Source organism: Tyto alba, unplaced genomic scaffold, assembly GCF_018691265.1.
Source record: "Tyto alba isolate M040663 unplaced genomic scaffold, T.alba_DEE_v4.0 Super-Scaffold_14, whole genome shotgun sequence".
In the NCBI taxonomy this organism is placed as follows: domain Eukaryota; kingdom Metazoa; phylum Chordata; class Aves; order Strigiformes; family Tytonidae; genus Tyto; species Tyto alba.
The window spans coordinates 15,709,164-15,724,644 of record NW_024881276.1 but is presented as its reverse complement, the minus strand read 5'-3'; the positions used below and the strand labels follow the sequence as shown (position 1 = coordinate 15,724,644).

The 15,481-nt window shown below is 38.3% G+C and overlaps 1 protein-coding gene across 1 annotated transcript; it reads right to left on the bottom strand.

Moving 5' to 3' along the window:
* Positions 1-374: 374 nt before the first annotated feature.
* On the bottom strand, positions 375-15,336 carry EIF2S3 (eukaryotic translation initiation factor 2 subunit gamma). Its single transcript, XM_042788500.1, has 12 exons — positions 15,109-15,336; positions 12,772-12,835; positions 12,148-12,275; positions 11,905-12,026; positions 10,411-10,505; positions 9,007-9,165; positions 7,609-7,743; positions 5,999-6,093; positions 4,892-5,036; positions 4,288-4,457; positions 3,153-3,325; positions 375-814 (listed from the first exon to the last, which is right to left on the bottom strand). The coding sequence occupies exons 1-12, from the start codon at positions 15,175-15,177 to the stop codon at positions 751-753; spliced, it is 1,419 nt and encodes a 472-aa protein (XP_042644434.1). The 5' UTR covers positions 15,178-15,336; the 3' UTR covers positions 375-750.
* Between the last annotated feature and the right edge of the window lie 145 nt (positions 15,337-15,481).

Here is a 15,481-nt window from a genome sequence, read left to right as displayed (position 1 = left end):
ACAGCTATGTTTCAAATTAATCACGTTATTTTTATAAATCCACTCTAAAATGAGGTCAAAACCAGTACTGCCAGTTCAGATTCAGTTTACTTGTAGTTATTCTTCGGGGGTTTAACCAAAACTCATTGTAATATTGGAAGTGACAAATTTAAGTCAGTCAGCATTGCTGCCCTAATTAAAGAGTAATACAGCTAGAATCCTAAAGTGAGCCATACAAACTAAGAAAGTTGTTACTGTAAACAGCTGTCTAAACAAAACAAGATGTTGTGCAGAATGGGTACTAGTCTTCAAGAAGAGTTTGGTTTTTTGCTTTTAATTCTTGTACTGGTTGAATAATCACTGCTGTCTTTTGTTACTCAGAAAAATTGTATGAATTAATGAAAATAAGCAGTATTTTATTTCAATACCTGATTTATGGTTTGTGTGTTACACTGGGCCTGGCTTGACTGATATTGAACAGATAAGTCTGAAACACAAAATGACATAAATTAGACATGCCAAGAGACATGTACAAATCATTTCTACTAAAATGTGGATAATTAAGCCCACTTCTACACCAATTCTTTTACACTTTTAATGGTGATAGTGGCTAGTATTTTAGTAAGAGGGTAAAATTCAATAAAACGTACAAGGACAGCCATACAACTCAAAGACACTGTTTGCACAGCTTCCAATTCCACTGTGAAAATATACCCCCTCCAAAATAGAAACAGGCACTTCATCTTTAAAAATGAAGCACTCTTTTGTTCTTCAGTCATCATCAACAGTTGGCTTGATTGTCACTCCTCTTCTGATTTGACCCCAACCAATTAAACTGAAAAAAGAAAAACAATTTATATTACTTTTAATAGTAGTCAGAAATATCCTAGATAAATCGACATCCTTCTGTCATTCCTATGCCTTCAGTTTTTACATTCTGAATTTTCTCCACTTGTCTCCCACCCAAAACATCCTACAAGATCTAAGACTGGTTAGTGGAAGCACAGAATAAAAAAGGATGAGGGACAGAGGACTTTTGTACGTTTGTAAGCAGCTCAGGATGCACCTTTGAATAGTAAACTGAAAAATCTGAAAATGTTGTAACTTATGTTGTACTGCTGGACTGTAAATCTATTCACAGCCTGATGTCTTTCACCTATGCCTGAAGTGCTGCATTACTTTCAAACAGAAATGAAAATGTGAAAATTCAGATGACAGTAAGATTATCAACAGAGCTGTAACTCTCAATAAACCTGTAACCTATAAAGGTGACGACTCTCAAGTAAGTTATACTATTTATATTCAGTAAAATTAAGGCCCCTTTTATAGGCCACTGTTGCCTCAGAAAAGTACACATTTAAAAAGAAATTATGTCCATTTCAACAGTCAGCAGGCAGTCCATGTTATTCATACAACTGTCTTTAAAACATTTCCGATTTCATGCAAGGAGATACACAGAAACTGTATGTGCATCTCAAGTTAATTTGCTAAGCAGTAGAGACTGTCTCCGGATACCAGAAAAGGAACTAGAGTACATTAGCCCAGCACCTCCCACTTTTCAGGACCAAATCCACAGGTTGTAACTAGTCCACCTCTGGATCCACTGTTCCTTGGAATCACGAGTGTGTCCTGTTTGCTTGGCCATTTGCTGTTTACCCTCTATATATTTACTTTCGATCTTATACCTCCTTTTCTTTTCTTGCTTTCTCACTTCTTTCTACCTTTTCAGTACTCCATTGCCTCAGGCTACAAGATCTTTTTGACAGTACCAACCATCCATTATCTTTACTCCAATTTTATTTTATTATGCTGCTCTTCCCAGTTTACCTCCTCTCCCTTTTCTCAACTTTCACTTTTCTTATGTTGCCCCTCTGTCCTTTTAATACAGTATAGAAAGCAACTTTTTAATAACAGGATCTTTATAGCAGGCTGCCACTACTTGTCCACCCCATAATCCACAGACAAGTGGGCTTTTTGGCAAAATTTGGTCACGTTTTTCAAGTGGGAAGTAATCTGCAGAAGCAACAAAATTCACACTAAAATTTGCACAGGCTATCAGTCTATAGCTCATAAAAAAAGCATCGTTCCCAATATAAATAGTTTTTCCTCTTCCTTCTGACTTCCCTGACTTAATTTGGGTCCTGTCTTGTTTGTTTGTTTGTTTTTGTTGTTTGTTTGGGGTTTTTTTGTCTGTTTTTTTTTGTTTGTTTGTTTTTGTTTTGTTTTGTTTTGAACTCCCATTCAAGACATGCTATCTTTTTCCTTGTTTTTTTTTTTTTCAGGGAATAATCTCTTCCTGAATTTGTCAACTAGCTCTGAGACAGCAAGCACTAAATTCCCGTCTACACTTTCTTGTTGATCTGTAAAAGAAACATTCATCCATGGATATTTAAAGCTTGATCCTTTTTCACACAGTAGACACTTATTGCAGAAATGGCTATGGTTCCCTTATACTACAAGAGCTGTGCAGGGTCAACAAATCCAAATACCCTTATATTCTTATGATATTCACGTAGTCTTATGGAACATATAACAGATACAGTATGCGTAATCATTGAAAAAAGTATGGCACTAAGATTAAAATGAATCATCGACCGATTCTGCTCATCATTTTCAGCCTCCAAATGCTTCAGTGCAGTCAGACACTTTATATTTGTAATCTGAATGGGTCAATCCAGTTGATACCTTTTTCTTTCCTCTCTGCTCATACTACACAAAATACTTGAACCTTAATGTCCCTCCTCCATTCCCCCGCTATTACTTCAAGGTTTGGATACAAATCACATACAGCTCCATAGGTAGAACACCATTGACTTAGGGGTGTATAGAGACAGGCTTTTGCTTGACACGACTAGAATTTCTAAACCATTCTGCCAAGATTGCATACTGTTAGCTCAATTTGCAGCATGGCAGTTTTGGCAACAAACCATGAACATGAGATGTTTCCTTGTCTTGTTAACTAACAGGTATCTAGCCAATTGTAATGCTTCTTTAAAAAAAAAAAAGAGGCTAGTAATGAGATGAAGCATTCCGAAACAATGGTGTCAATGTATTACGAGAAGCCAGAGGAATTTTTAAAACAGACATACCTATTCTGCAACCAAATCAAATCCATGTATTTTTTTGTTAACAATATAACATCCGGGTACTCTGCCAATTTAGCATCAACTTACCGCCAGTGTTTCTCAACTCTTCGACTCAGGGCAATTTTTTCTCCCACTTCTGTGCATACTGGGTTAGTTAGCACAATCTTCCCCAAATCAGCCTTTACTGCACTGACTCTCCCTCCAGTAGATAAGGATCCTATGTTTACCATTAAAACTTCATTCTTTGATAATTTTTGCACCTGAAGACAGACATACAAAACTCTGAAACATAAGCTTTAGTATTTAAAAAAAACATACCACAGACAATAATGAGCATCTTCTGTCACCTATCTGCCACAAAAAAAGATACAGCTGGGAAATACAAAAACTGTAAATATCCCCATGCATAAACCATGCACACCAGTGTCAGTGGATAAAGTTTATATATGAAAGGACAAATATGTAAATATGTTGTGCATGTAGTACTGCAGATTCTTGGTATGATACACTTTCTTGGGACTTTTCTACATTTCCTATAAAACATACTGATGACTGCACATACTGTACTAAATGCGTAAAGTGTCTCAGATATTGCTACAAACTGGAATGTTATACCATTCTTTCAAATAACCTGGATTTTCTCATTTCCCTTATGCCTCCATACATCAAAATGGTTTCTCAAAAAATAATTCATTTCACAGTATAAAGAGAGCACTGAACTTACTGTTGCATGAAGCAGTTTACAGATTTTAATGCAAACAGGGAAAACTATGAGCTTTTAGTTAGATTTGTGTAAAATGGACCATGGAACATGAGACTGCCATGCATCAAGTTCAGTTTCTTTTCAACTACAGTGTTTCAAGAATACTGAGCTTTAAAAAGTTCCGCAGAGAGAGAATCTACAGGAAGCATTTAAGTAGGAAGTAGATCAGTACATGTATAAAACTAATTATTGCACAAATGAATAGGCCCATAGCAAAGGAAAAAACTACCACTATGTTTAGAAGAACACATATATACTTTATGCTACTTGAAACTACTCTGATATGAATTTATACTCCTCTGAAAAGCATTCTCTGTAATATTAAATAAGCAGTTAAGTTCAGCTACAAGCATATATGAACAGTGAGACAAAACTACTACATAAGATCAAAAAATGTATATACTAATAAAATGTAGCACAAGAAGAAAAATCAGGAAAAACAAAAAAAGGGGTACAGACCTTCGCAGCTTTCTTGTCTCCTTCAGTGCGCACACCCAGTAGTCGTCTCAGCAAGAAATAGGAAATTTCTAGCTCTGTAAATATTTCTGGCAGTGCTCCAACTGCACCAAGAACTTGTCCTACCATTCGGTCAGCACGACACAAAGTTGGATCAATCTTAGTTCCAACACCTACAAACACAACAAGGACAGTCACGAGAAGTAACTGAAAGGTACCTGTCACATTCACGTATTCAAATATTTGAAGGAGATCTAAAAACAAAAAACTGAGAATGTACTGTGAATTCCCTATTACCTGCACAGCACTCTCAGAATGTCAGCAAGACTGTGAGCTCTATCTAAACAGATGGAAGAAATAAATATTCTACTGTTAAAGCTGGTACAATTAACACTGCAAGTTGATCAACTTTGCATTGGCCAGTGACATTCCAAAACCTCTTTACTTATTTAATTTTCACAGCCAAGTTGTATCACTCTGCATATATGAATTATTTGAAATTCCTCATAGACTTTTTGTTTACTACACTGAAATTCTTTGTTGAATGAAACCAAGTGTTTTCAGTAAGCATGAAGAAATAAATCTTTTCATAAGAGAATATTCTTACCTATAAGACCTCCTGGAGCAGCATACTGTAGATCATTGTGTTCGGCAAAGAGTGACACAATTTTGGAAAAGATTGGCTTGCACATGAGTTTTCCTTCACTGTCCTTGGACACAATTCCAGGCCGGACCTCAATTTCTTGGCCCACCTAATTACAAAAGTGAAAGTGATTAGCTGGTTGTTTCACAGGAACATAAAGCTAACTACTAGTCACAGATAAGACCTACTTCTCCCAAGATCTATTTATACAAGTCCCTGGTTCTGAGCTACTGTAGAACTTCTAGGATTTCTGTTGCACTGTTTACTGCAAATTGGACAATACTGAAAGCTCCGTATCTTACAGCCAATATAATAATTGATTTTCTTTTCACTACAATTTGCAAAACTGCTTTAGCAAAGGATATTTATCAGCAATAATGCCAACATTTACATTTTAGTTAATTTTTTTTTTAAATAATATTTTATTTAGAAAAGTTACAGCACTGAGAAAAATTGAGTTAATTTGATTAGTATAACTGATCAGCATCAGGAAACCACAATACAAAGAAAATACAACTTGTGTAAGTGTTCAAAGATGTAGTTTGCTTTCCACTTTCCAGTCTAGCAGAGCAACTTTTCAAGTTTCCATCTATTGACAGTATCCCATAAGCAAAAAAAAAAAAAAAAAGTAACTATACAGAATACTTAGATGGGGAAGCAGGACCTGTGGGAACCCACGCATGCTTCTGAGGTACTTTTAAAGTTCTTTTGCTCCCCTCTTCCCCCAATAATTCAGCAATTAAAAGTGGTAGGAAAGGAAAAAAAAAAAAAAAACCAAAACAACACAAAAACAACTCGCTCACTTTTTGTAAGCAATGAAAACATTATCATTATTAGCAAATGTTAAAGCTACAGTAACAAAAATATATTTAAAAAATAAAAATGAGTGTTTATATTCTTGTATTTTAAACCAGGAAAGTAAAAATGAGGCACAGACAGAAAGGATCAGTGCTATCTGCCTGTATTCTAGCTTAATACAAGAATTTAATTATATAGATTCATTTTCTACTAAGCACGGAAAAGATCATTATTATCATTACAAATCTCCAGACAAAAACCAGAAAAAGTTACCTTTAACACACCCTTTAGAATACTGCCACCAGCTACACCTCCCTTAAGGTCATCAACTTCACAGCCAGGCTTGTTGACATCAAAAGATCTAATTACTGAAAAGAACAGACCATAACCAGGTTTATATTTAAAATTAGGTTTCCAAAGAACTAGTGTCTTTAGTAATTTTGACTGCTTCCATATTCTTATGAAGATATACACATATTTATAAATATTACAAAAGCATCATTCAGGGAGAATACAAAAATATGATTAATATTTTATTATAAATTTTTAAGTACATAGTTGATTTTGTTCTCAAAAACATTTAAGCTGCTCATATACATAAATCTTCTTTTAAAACTGTTTCCGCATAGCAGAAATTAAGTTAGTTAAAGATCAGTAACTGAAAAAGAAGGCAACTATCAACTATATAACAAAACCTCTTCAATATTCACAATTTCAATCATGAATACCGGAACCTTGTTTCAATGTGGTGAATTTTTATGCATTCTTGTCCTGGTTTCAGCTGGGATAAAGTAAATTTTTCAGCTCAGTAGCTAGAATAGTGCTGTGTTTTAATGATTCGGTATAGGATTCGGTACGAGAAGAATGCTGGTAATACACTGATGTTTTCAGTTGTTGCTGAGATTTGAAGGACTCTCCAACTCCCCACGTCCTGCCCGTGTGCAGGTGCACAAGAAGCCAGGAGGGAGCACGGCCAGAGCACCAGAGCCAAACTGGCCAACGAAATATTCCATATCATGGAATGTCATGCTCACTATATAGAGGAGGGGGTGGCTGGGAAGGAGCGGGTTCTCACTCGTTTCCAGGACTGTGATGGCAAGACCTTGGTATTTTGGGATCACTAGCCAGGAATAGGATGGGTATCAGTCAGTGGGTGGTAAGCAATTACACTGTGCTTGTACTTTCTATTATTGTTATTATTTTATTTCAATTATTAAACTGTATTAATCTCAATGTATGAGTCTCCCTTTACCCCTCCAATTCCCTCCCCCATCCCCTGGGTGAGCGGAGGTGAGCGAGGGGCTCTGTGGTGTTTGGCTGCTGGCCAGGTTCAAACTACAAGAGTCCTGAACATGTTTTGTAGTTCTCCCATGTTTTATGTGGAAAAAAGAGCAAACAAATGGATTCATCGTAGTGGAATTGCATTTCGTAATATGCAGGACAAGAATTGAGACTTTGACAATTATATCCTGGAGACTAACAGAAAATCTAATCAGGCTACCTATAAGATTTTAATGGAATTAATTTAATTTTTAAATTCCACAGATTGTCAGTACTTTGTTAAACTGAATTTAGATTCACAGCAACTAAAGGAATGTTTTTAAGACACAGGTAAATTTACCATCTTCAGCACATTTTAGTGCTGTCATGCACATGGAATATACACAAAACCCAGCATTTAGCTCAAACAGATTTAACTATAGCAATTAAGTATGAACAAACATTGCAGCTCTCAGAAAATACACAAGTTTTAAAATAAGAGCACGCTAGATGCTCCTTTTAAAGCTACATCATCTTAGAGCATTCAGCAAGATGCTATTCCAGGTGTAGATACGTGCAGTAAATTGTTAGCCGCAAGAGCCCAGACCTAAGCATTTACATACCAATAAGCCTTGGTTCGGATGTGAAGTCTCGCAAAGGGACTGGGATTTTCTTCACTATATACTCGCAAACTACCTCAATGTTGTATTTCAACTGCGCTGAGATTGGAATTATTGGAGCTCCTTCTGCAACTGTACCTAAACCAAAATGAAGTTCAACATCAAGCCTTAATGTAGTATTTACAGCAACATGACAAAGCCTTCTGTCATTGTTAAAAATACCAGTGAATTTCAAGGCACATTTTATGTGTACTTCCCAAAGCAGTAAGTATCAAAGCATTTACCCTTCCCTTCAACATTTTAGCTCAAACCAGACCTACTTTTTGAGGCATTCTGAAACAACCCTCATGTTGCCTCTGCATAACTGTGTACTGAAGAGCCTTACAGCTGCTCTCTGAACATTGTGCATGATGATCTTCTGCTCTAAGGGAGAATTCACTTCCTACATTGTGATCAGAAATATTCTTAAAATAATCTCCTCAGAGAGATCAGATCTCAGTATCTGATACATTAGTATTAATTTTACACCCATGTTTCATTCTGACAAACTAAAATTCCTATCAATTTAACAATCTATGTTTCCTAAGTTTTGCAAAACAAATATGTATTTTAGAAAAATCCTAATTTTATGGAAGGATGCATTTAGTTATCAAAGCTTGTTAAATATTAGTTTTAATTACATCTATGTTTTTTGTAATAACTCTGGTTCTCAAGCTCCAAATTTACACATCAAGCCACTCTGATATAGCGGTTATGAACAGCCTATGCAAGGCAACAGTTCTGAACTTAAAAAAAAAAAAAAAAGAAAAACCCATTGGCTAACTTTGATGGTGACAATCTAGCTGTTCAGCTTTTCACACACCACAGCTAAAGCAGATAAGCAGGGAAAAGTGGAAGCTCCTGGGAAAGATGAAAATCAAAACACTTAAGTTGAGCAGAACTTTATGAACAGAGTAGGATAACACTGCCTGAAGTGGACTTACATAGCGAGATGAAAGATGAATCAATCTTTTGTGATTAGATAAAAGAAGCTAACACATTTATACCAACAAGGTGCCCCTAACAAGTACTGCTTCATTCTCTCCTGCACCGCAGTAAAATCACAGTACAATCTCTACGAAAGAAACCACAAATTCAGTGAAAGCTACTAGGTAAGAGCTATTGCTATTAGTTTTACATCAAAAGCTCCAACCAACAGCCTTAACATTATTGTGCGTAAGAAGTCTGACACAAGTAAGAAGCACAACTTCAATTGTCTGTTTTTCAGATTAACAGATTATGTACACCAGCATCATCTAAGTAAGAGAAGCTTTTCTATCAATGTATAGAAAACCACTGTGTCTGTAACCCAACACTGAAGAATGTCCACCACTAACTGGATTTCTGCTGTTGAAAACTTACCTTGTACAAATGCAAGAATCTGTTCATACTGTTCTTTAGCCTGGCTCTCCTTCACCAAATCAATCTTATTCTGTAGAATCAAAATGTGTTTCAGTTTCATGATTTCTATAGCAGCTAAATGTTCTGAGGTCTGGGGTTGAGGGCATGACTCATTGCCAGCTGAAAGAAGAAAAGCGACTGCAATACAGAAACTATAAAGATGGACAAAGCTTCTACAGTTAGGACATCTACTTTTCACTGTATCTTTTTAAAAAAAAGACAGTCACCTCTCAGTAAGCTACATATGAAACATCCAAGTTAATAAACACCTACTCTTGCCCAGAACAGCTGGCTGTAGCACCCACACAATGTAAGATAGATGAGAGGTTGCCAGAGTGGTTCCCCCATCCTTCTTGCTCCCAGCAGAAACACACATCTAAAATTTCCGAAGATACTGTCAGCTATCCTGTGTCTACTTGACTTACTCCATCCCTTAGATCTTCAGACATCTCAGTACTGACTGTAGCATAATGGACAAATCACCTTCCAAGAAATATCTTAAAATTCTACGGCATTTTCTTATCACTAAAGCCATAAAAATGCCGAGATCCCCAAACTCTAAAACAGGCAATAAATATATCAAGTATGTGAATAGGGCAGTTATCAGCATCATTTGGATTTCAATTATTGAAGAAGCCAACTTTGGCCTGGTGTGCCATTATGGTGGTTAATCTCACTTGAAGTTTGGTCTATCAGACTTTCTCGATCTAAACAGGCAGAAGAAATGACAGCTCATCAGCTTTCTCAGACTATTTAAATTACAGTATCTGAAGCTGTTTTTCTCATTCGTTGACAGGCCCTATCCAGGTAAGCTAATTATTATTTATCACTGAAGAGCACTAAATCGTTCTATAGCCAGAAAAAAATCAGTTGTACTCACTTCCTGTTGGTTGCAAATCAGAACAAAAATTGTCCGAATCAAGGTAAATCTGTACCTTGATTCTGCCCACATTCACCTGGGTTTACCCTTTGTACTGATGTTTGTGGACTCTCCTGTATGTCAAAGGCTACATATATATTTATAGCAAGCCAAAGCTTCAGAAAAACTCAGAATATACCTTTTGTTCATCTACTTCCATAAAATTACCTAAATTTATTGTACCATACCACTGCAAGGTTTCATCTTATCTAGCTAATCTTCTATCAATTGGACCAGCTATCAGACAGTGTGTATAGCAATGTCTAAAAAAACCCCAGCTCATTAGGGTACATTTTCCCTGTAACATCACCTTATTTTCTTAAACACACCTCAAAAACATTCAACTGTTTTAATTACTCACCCCACCCCACTAAATTTTAAAACCCATATAAAGTTGCTTCATGAAATTAAAAAATAGAACTCTGCTTTTGTGTGGCAATCATTACCTATCAACAGTAAAGCTGCATCCATTACTGCTGCACCATTCAACATAGTAGCCATCAAAATATCATGGCCAGGACAATCCACAAAAGAGACGTGCCTGTTGTAGAAGAAGGTTAAAGAAGTCCAAAAGCCAATTATCAACAATTTCTCTGACTTCTGTTAGTGGCTAGGCAGACACAAAAGTTAAAAGTACCTTTAAAATAGATAAACAAATGTTTCAAGACAGATGTTGAGAAGTAATACCTTAAAAGTATTTTCAAAGGAGTTCTAAAAACACAAAGACTACTGAACTGTTACTGAATAGGTTTTCTGAGTTTTAAGATTTGTAACCATATATCCATATTAGGATGCTTTAATATTTCACAAAATTACTTGTAAATTAGACTAGATTTAAATGCACCAGAATAAAAAAAATAACAAACCAAACCAAAAAACAACAAACACACCATAGGATTTCTCATGTCTCTTTTAAAAGACATCTTCCACTCTCCAAATTCAGAAAATGATGCATCTTTAATTACATGGTTATAATTCACTTCACTTCAAAGATTTATCTAGAGAGACAGTATTACAGCTCTCAGTTCCAACCTTATGATTTTATTGTGCAGAACGTAATAGTCAATTCACTATGTTCTTACCTGAACCTATTCAGTGAAAAATCCTTGTTTCCTGGTAGCATGCCACCAAAAAACAAGGAGCTAATTTTCTGCTTCACTGACAATGTTAAAAATCTACTATAAGCAAACAAACAGTAAGGTAAAGAATCCAAAGCTTTTAACCAATAGTTTAACAATGGCTGCACGACTGCCACACTCCAACAGAAGTTATTGTTAGAACAAGTGCTCTACTGGAAATCTGAGGAAAGGAAGCAAATGCGTGATTACAGCACTACGTGTATTTTATACATAAGCACGAAGTAGGAATCTTGTCGTGCAGCAGTCTTTGTGACTACTCTCATTTGAGCAATCATTGTAAGGACCCATGTAACAACTGTTGTGGTTACTATGCTTGCATAATGATCATGCTATACTTTATTAGAAATGAATAAGGAACACCTGGCCTCCACTTAAGAGGCCTGATCTCACATTTAGCATCAGGCTTTCATATATTCATTTTAAGAACTCTACATCTGGGAAGAAAAAAGTTTAACAAAGGTCACCCTCCAGAAAGGAATTTTAAAGTTGAGTTTGTGAGGGCCACATTACTTCTCACTCTAGTGGCTTTAAAATGTACTTATATTAGCACAGCAGAAAAATTTCACTTCAGAGTCCTGCAAATACCCGAGGGCAGAGGACAGAGTTTTGCCCTATCATGAACTGTGCATCACAACTAGTAAAAAACAAGGGAGCGTAGACACCTTCGATCAGGGGTGCCCAGCACCTAAGAACATGCGGTCTGCCCTAAGTATTCATTCAGCCTACAGCACAATCCTGACTACTTTCAGTTACGTAAAAGGAAGGAAACACGATTTATACCATTCATTTTACAGCAGTTACCTGACTAGTTTAAAATTCCCTTTGGTGCCAGGAATATCTGTAGGGAATTCATCTGGGGTGCTACTTCCACATGATCGGTAACACTCTGGCCGGGAACAACTTGGGTCATCCAGCTTATAAATCTGTAAGTAATTTTTAAAAATTGTGAAAAAGTTTAATTCATCAAGGGTTAGTTACCTATAAGCTTACATCTACCTGAAATATATTCACAACATATTTGATAGACTTATGGTAATGACTCACCTTTGCATTGGCATAACCCAGCTTGATTGTGATATTTCTCTCCAGTTCGTTTTTAAATCTGACAGTATGAACTCCAGATATAGCTTTGACTACTGTCGACTTTCCATGGGCTACATGACCAATTGTACCTATGTTTTAAAAACAAATTTTGTCAATAAACCATTGTTTAATTTTGAGCAACGTTCCATTATGATCAACAAAATTACCCCAAACCCTCTGTAGCCAGTAAGTTCAGACCTTCCATCAGAAGTATGTATGGGTTTCGTAATCGCTTTTATTTAAACAAAAAAAAAATCCTAAATTGAGCTCTCAATGGACAGGTCTTTGCATTTCCACAAAACTCATTTCAATACTTAATTTTAAGGTAAAATAACGTTTGTTTTAGCAACTATTTCCCACTTCATTCAACAGTGTTCTTGAAGTAAAATTAGTGCTTCCCAAATTAAAAGGGTTTGACAAGTATCCTCCCATGCCCTGATAAAATTTATAATAAAACCATTGTATCTACATTACTGTTTGTTTCAGTAAGAATTTCTTAAAAATGTTCTCACATAGGTACCATGCACTACTTTGTGAGCATGAGTCACATTAATGCACCCCTCTTTCTTAGAAGTTTGTTTTTACCTATGTTAATTGTTGCTTGTCTGCTGATGACTTCTGGTGAAAGAGGCGTCAGTTTGGTAACATCCTGTATGAGGGAGATTTTAGAATTTACACATCTTGTATCTAAATGTTTAGAGAGTACTACATGGTTTGTTTTGTTTTGTTCTTTTAATTATCCAGTAGTTCTATTCAGCAAAATCCAACCAAGCCCATTAAAATAATTCTAGATAGGCATTCCAGTCTTTTAAGGATGTGAAATAGGACAGAAAGTGAACAAAATCCTGACTGTAAATCAGTACAGATTGCACATCAAAACACTGACTGTAGATTGGTACAGGCTGCAAGGTGTTAAAGATGGAAGTAAACAAAACAAAATACCCCAAAAGAAGCTCTAACACATGAAAAACCCCTTACCTATCCCCAAACTTAAATTACACATAGCAGGCAAATTCAAAGTAACTTTCCATAGGCTACATGGTGAACTGCACCTATGTTTTAAAAACAACGTTTTGTCAATAAACAGTTGTTTATTTGGTATGAGTTTCCATTACAGTCAGTACATAATTATAACTAACACCTTGGAGTCAGTAAGGTTCAGTGATTTCATTAGCGCCATGGATTTAGTTTTGGTATTTTTAAATGGCTACTTTCTCCTCAAATACTGTTATTGCTACTTTAGGTACCAGAAAAAAAATTCTGCTGTCCTAAATAGCCTGTTGAACGAACCTACTGGTAGCACCTAGCAAATCAAAACACTTACAAATACATTCCATATAGTTAGACAAATCTGAAAGACACGTTTTGGGTTTTTTAAAGCTGTTTGTCCAAATACTGGACAAATGTTGAAATCCACTGAAATGTTCCTCTGTACTATTTATTAAACTGTTTACAGTTAATTTCCATCTTGCACTGGATTCATATGGATGAGGTGCTCAGTTCAAGCAAAGACACATGATGCCAAAAGAGTCCTCAGTGCAGGACAGGATATAAATGTTTTGCTACGACAGAAATAACACACACACACACATGAATTTACATGAAATCATGTATTGCTTACACTGTTACATGCAAGTTCTGTGCATAAAATCAAATAAACTTAAACACATCTGTGTAAAAATATAAGGTCACTCATTCTGTTCTCAAGTATTACATGAATAAAATGCACATGTTCAATACAAAACAAGTTTTGTCCGCTTAACGCAGGCAATTATTTTTCTTGTATAGCTAACTTAAAATGACTACATGCACTGAAGTCAGTGACGGGAACGTGACCTGCAGATGGCACCATCTAGTATGGGTGACAAGCACGTAAGCATGATGCAAATCCTGTCATCAAGAGACTTGTTCCTGGTGCACACAATTATGCACACATGCATTTTTTTTTTTTTTCTCAAGACTGGTATAAAGCTAAGTTCTGCTATAAGCTCCAGACATCTGTAGGCATTCGAGGGCCAACTGAAAGAGTACAGAAATAGGTCTTAAAGGTAACTCCTACTGACCTCCCAACTAAGCCTACTTGTGCTCTTTCTGACCGGCAAACGCCACAGTCCACAATGAAAGGAAGTAAAGAAACTTTCTGAAATTACTAACATGTTTCACTAACGAGTATCAACATGCTTAGCTATAACACAAAACGTCAAAATATCTTGTGCTCAAACCACCAAAATATAAAAAATTATTACTGTAAATTCAAATAAGCTTTTATAGCCTTGGAAGCAGGCAACAGGATTTCCGACTCATTTTGTCTGAATATATATGCGTAATAAGATAGACAGCCCAGGCGAGACATTTAACAGCCAAGACTATCACAGCAACTGATTTTCTTGATAGTCAAGAAAATTTTCTTGGTAGACCAACCGAGAAACAGCTGGCAACCAATCCACCTAGCCCGCTGGGGAAAGAGAATGCCTACTTCGGGGCGGGAAGAGCCTTTAGCACCACTGAGCAGGACAATCCTTACAGGAGGAAACTGCCCACCTCCACCGCTGCCACACAAAAGCTTCACCGGTGAAGTCGACCCGCCGCGCCCCGGGCTGGCCGGCAAGCGAAGCGCCTCGTCCAGACAACCCAAACCCGCCGCGACCGGCCCAACCCGCTCCCCGCCGCGCCTGCCTTCACCTACCCCTTCCCTCAGCCCCGGCGGGCTGCAGCTCGCCCCTCCCGGCGCCCCCTTCAGCCCCGGGCCCCACCACCTCCCGGGCCCCCTCGGACCTCACCGGCCCGCGGGGCCGCGGCGGGGCCGGGAGGGAGGCACGGATCGCCCTCAGCCTCCCACCGCCGCCCGCCCACCCCCAACCGGCTCGCCCCTCCTCAGCGCCCGCACCCCCGTTCCCCGGGCGCCCCGCGGGCGGCTCCCACCAAGGTGGCGAGGTCCTGCCGGCTGAGGTGCGGCTGCCCCAGAGTCACTCCCGCCTCGTCCCCCGCCATCTTGGCCCGAAGAGGAAGCGAGGAGTCCGGCGCGGCCGCCTGACCCCCGGCTCCGCTCGGCGCCGCCGCCGCCGCCTGCGCGCAGCCCGGCACCCGTTGGCCTAGGCGGAAGCGCCCGGCTCCGGGACCTGCCGCGCTGGGCGGCGCGGGGCCGCCGCCAGCCTCACGGCCGGGCGGCAGCGGCTCAGGCGCGCCGCGGGGCAGCCCCGGGAAGGACCCCGCCTCACGCCGGGTGATGCAACCGGGCCCGCCGCTGAGCGCCGGTCCGCGTGCGCCGGCGCCTGCGCAGGGGCGGAGACGGCGG

Excerpts from the sequence above, each read along its gene's own strand:
- EIF2S3 (XM_042788500.1), bottom strand. The coding sequence starts at position 15,177 with ATGGCGGGGGACGAGGCGGGAGTGACTCTGGGGCAGCCGCACCTCAGC. Across the intron at positions 9,166-10,410 it reads TGCAGCTTTACTGTTGATAG|CTGGCAATGAGTCATGCCCT; the intron begins GTAATGATTGCC and ends TTCTTCTTTCAG. Across the intron at positions 3,326-4,287 it reads GAGACAAGAAAGCTGCGAAG|GTGCAAAAATTATCAAAGAA; the intron begins GTCTGTACCCCT and ends GTCTGTCTTCAG.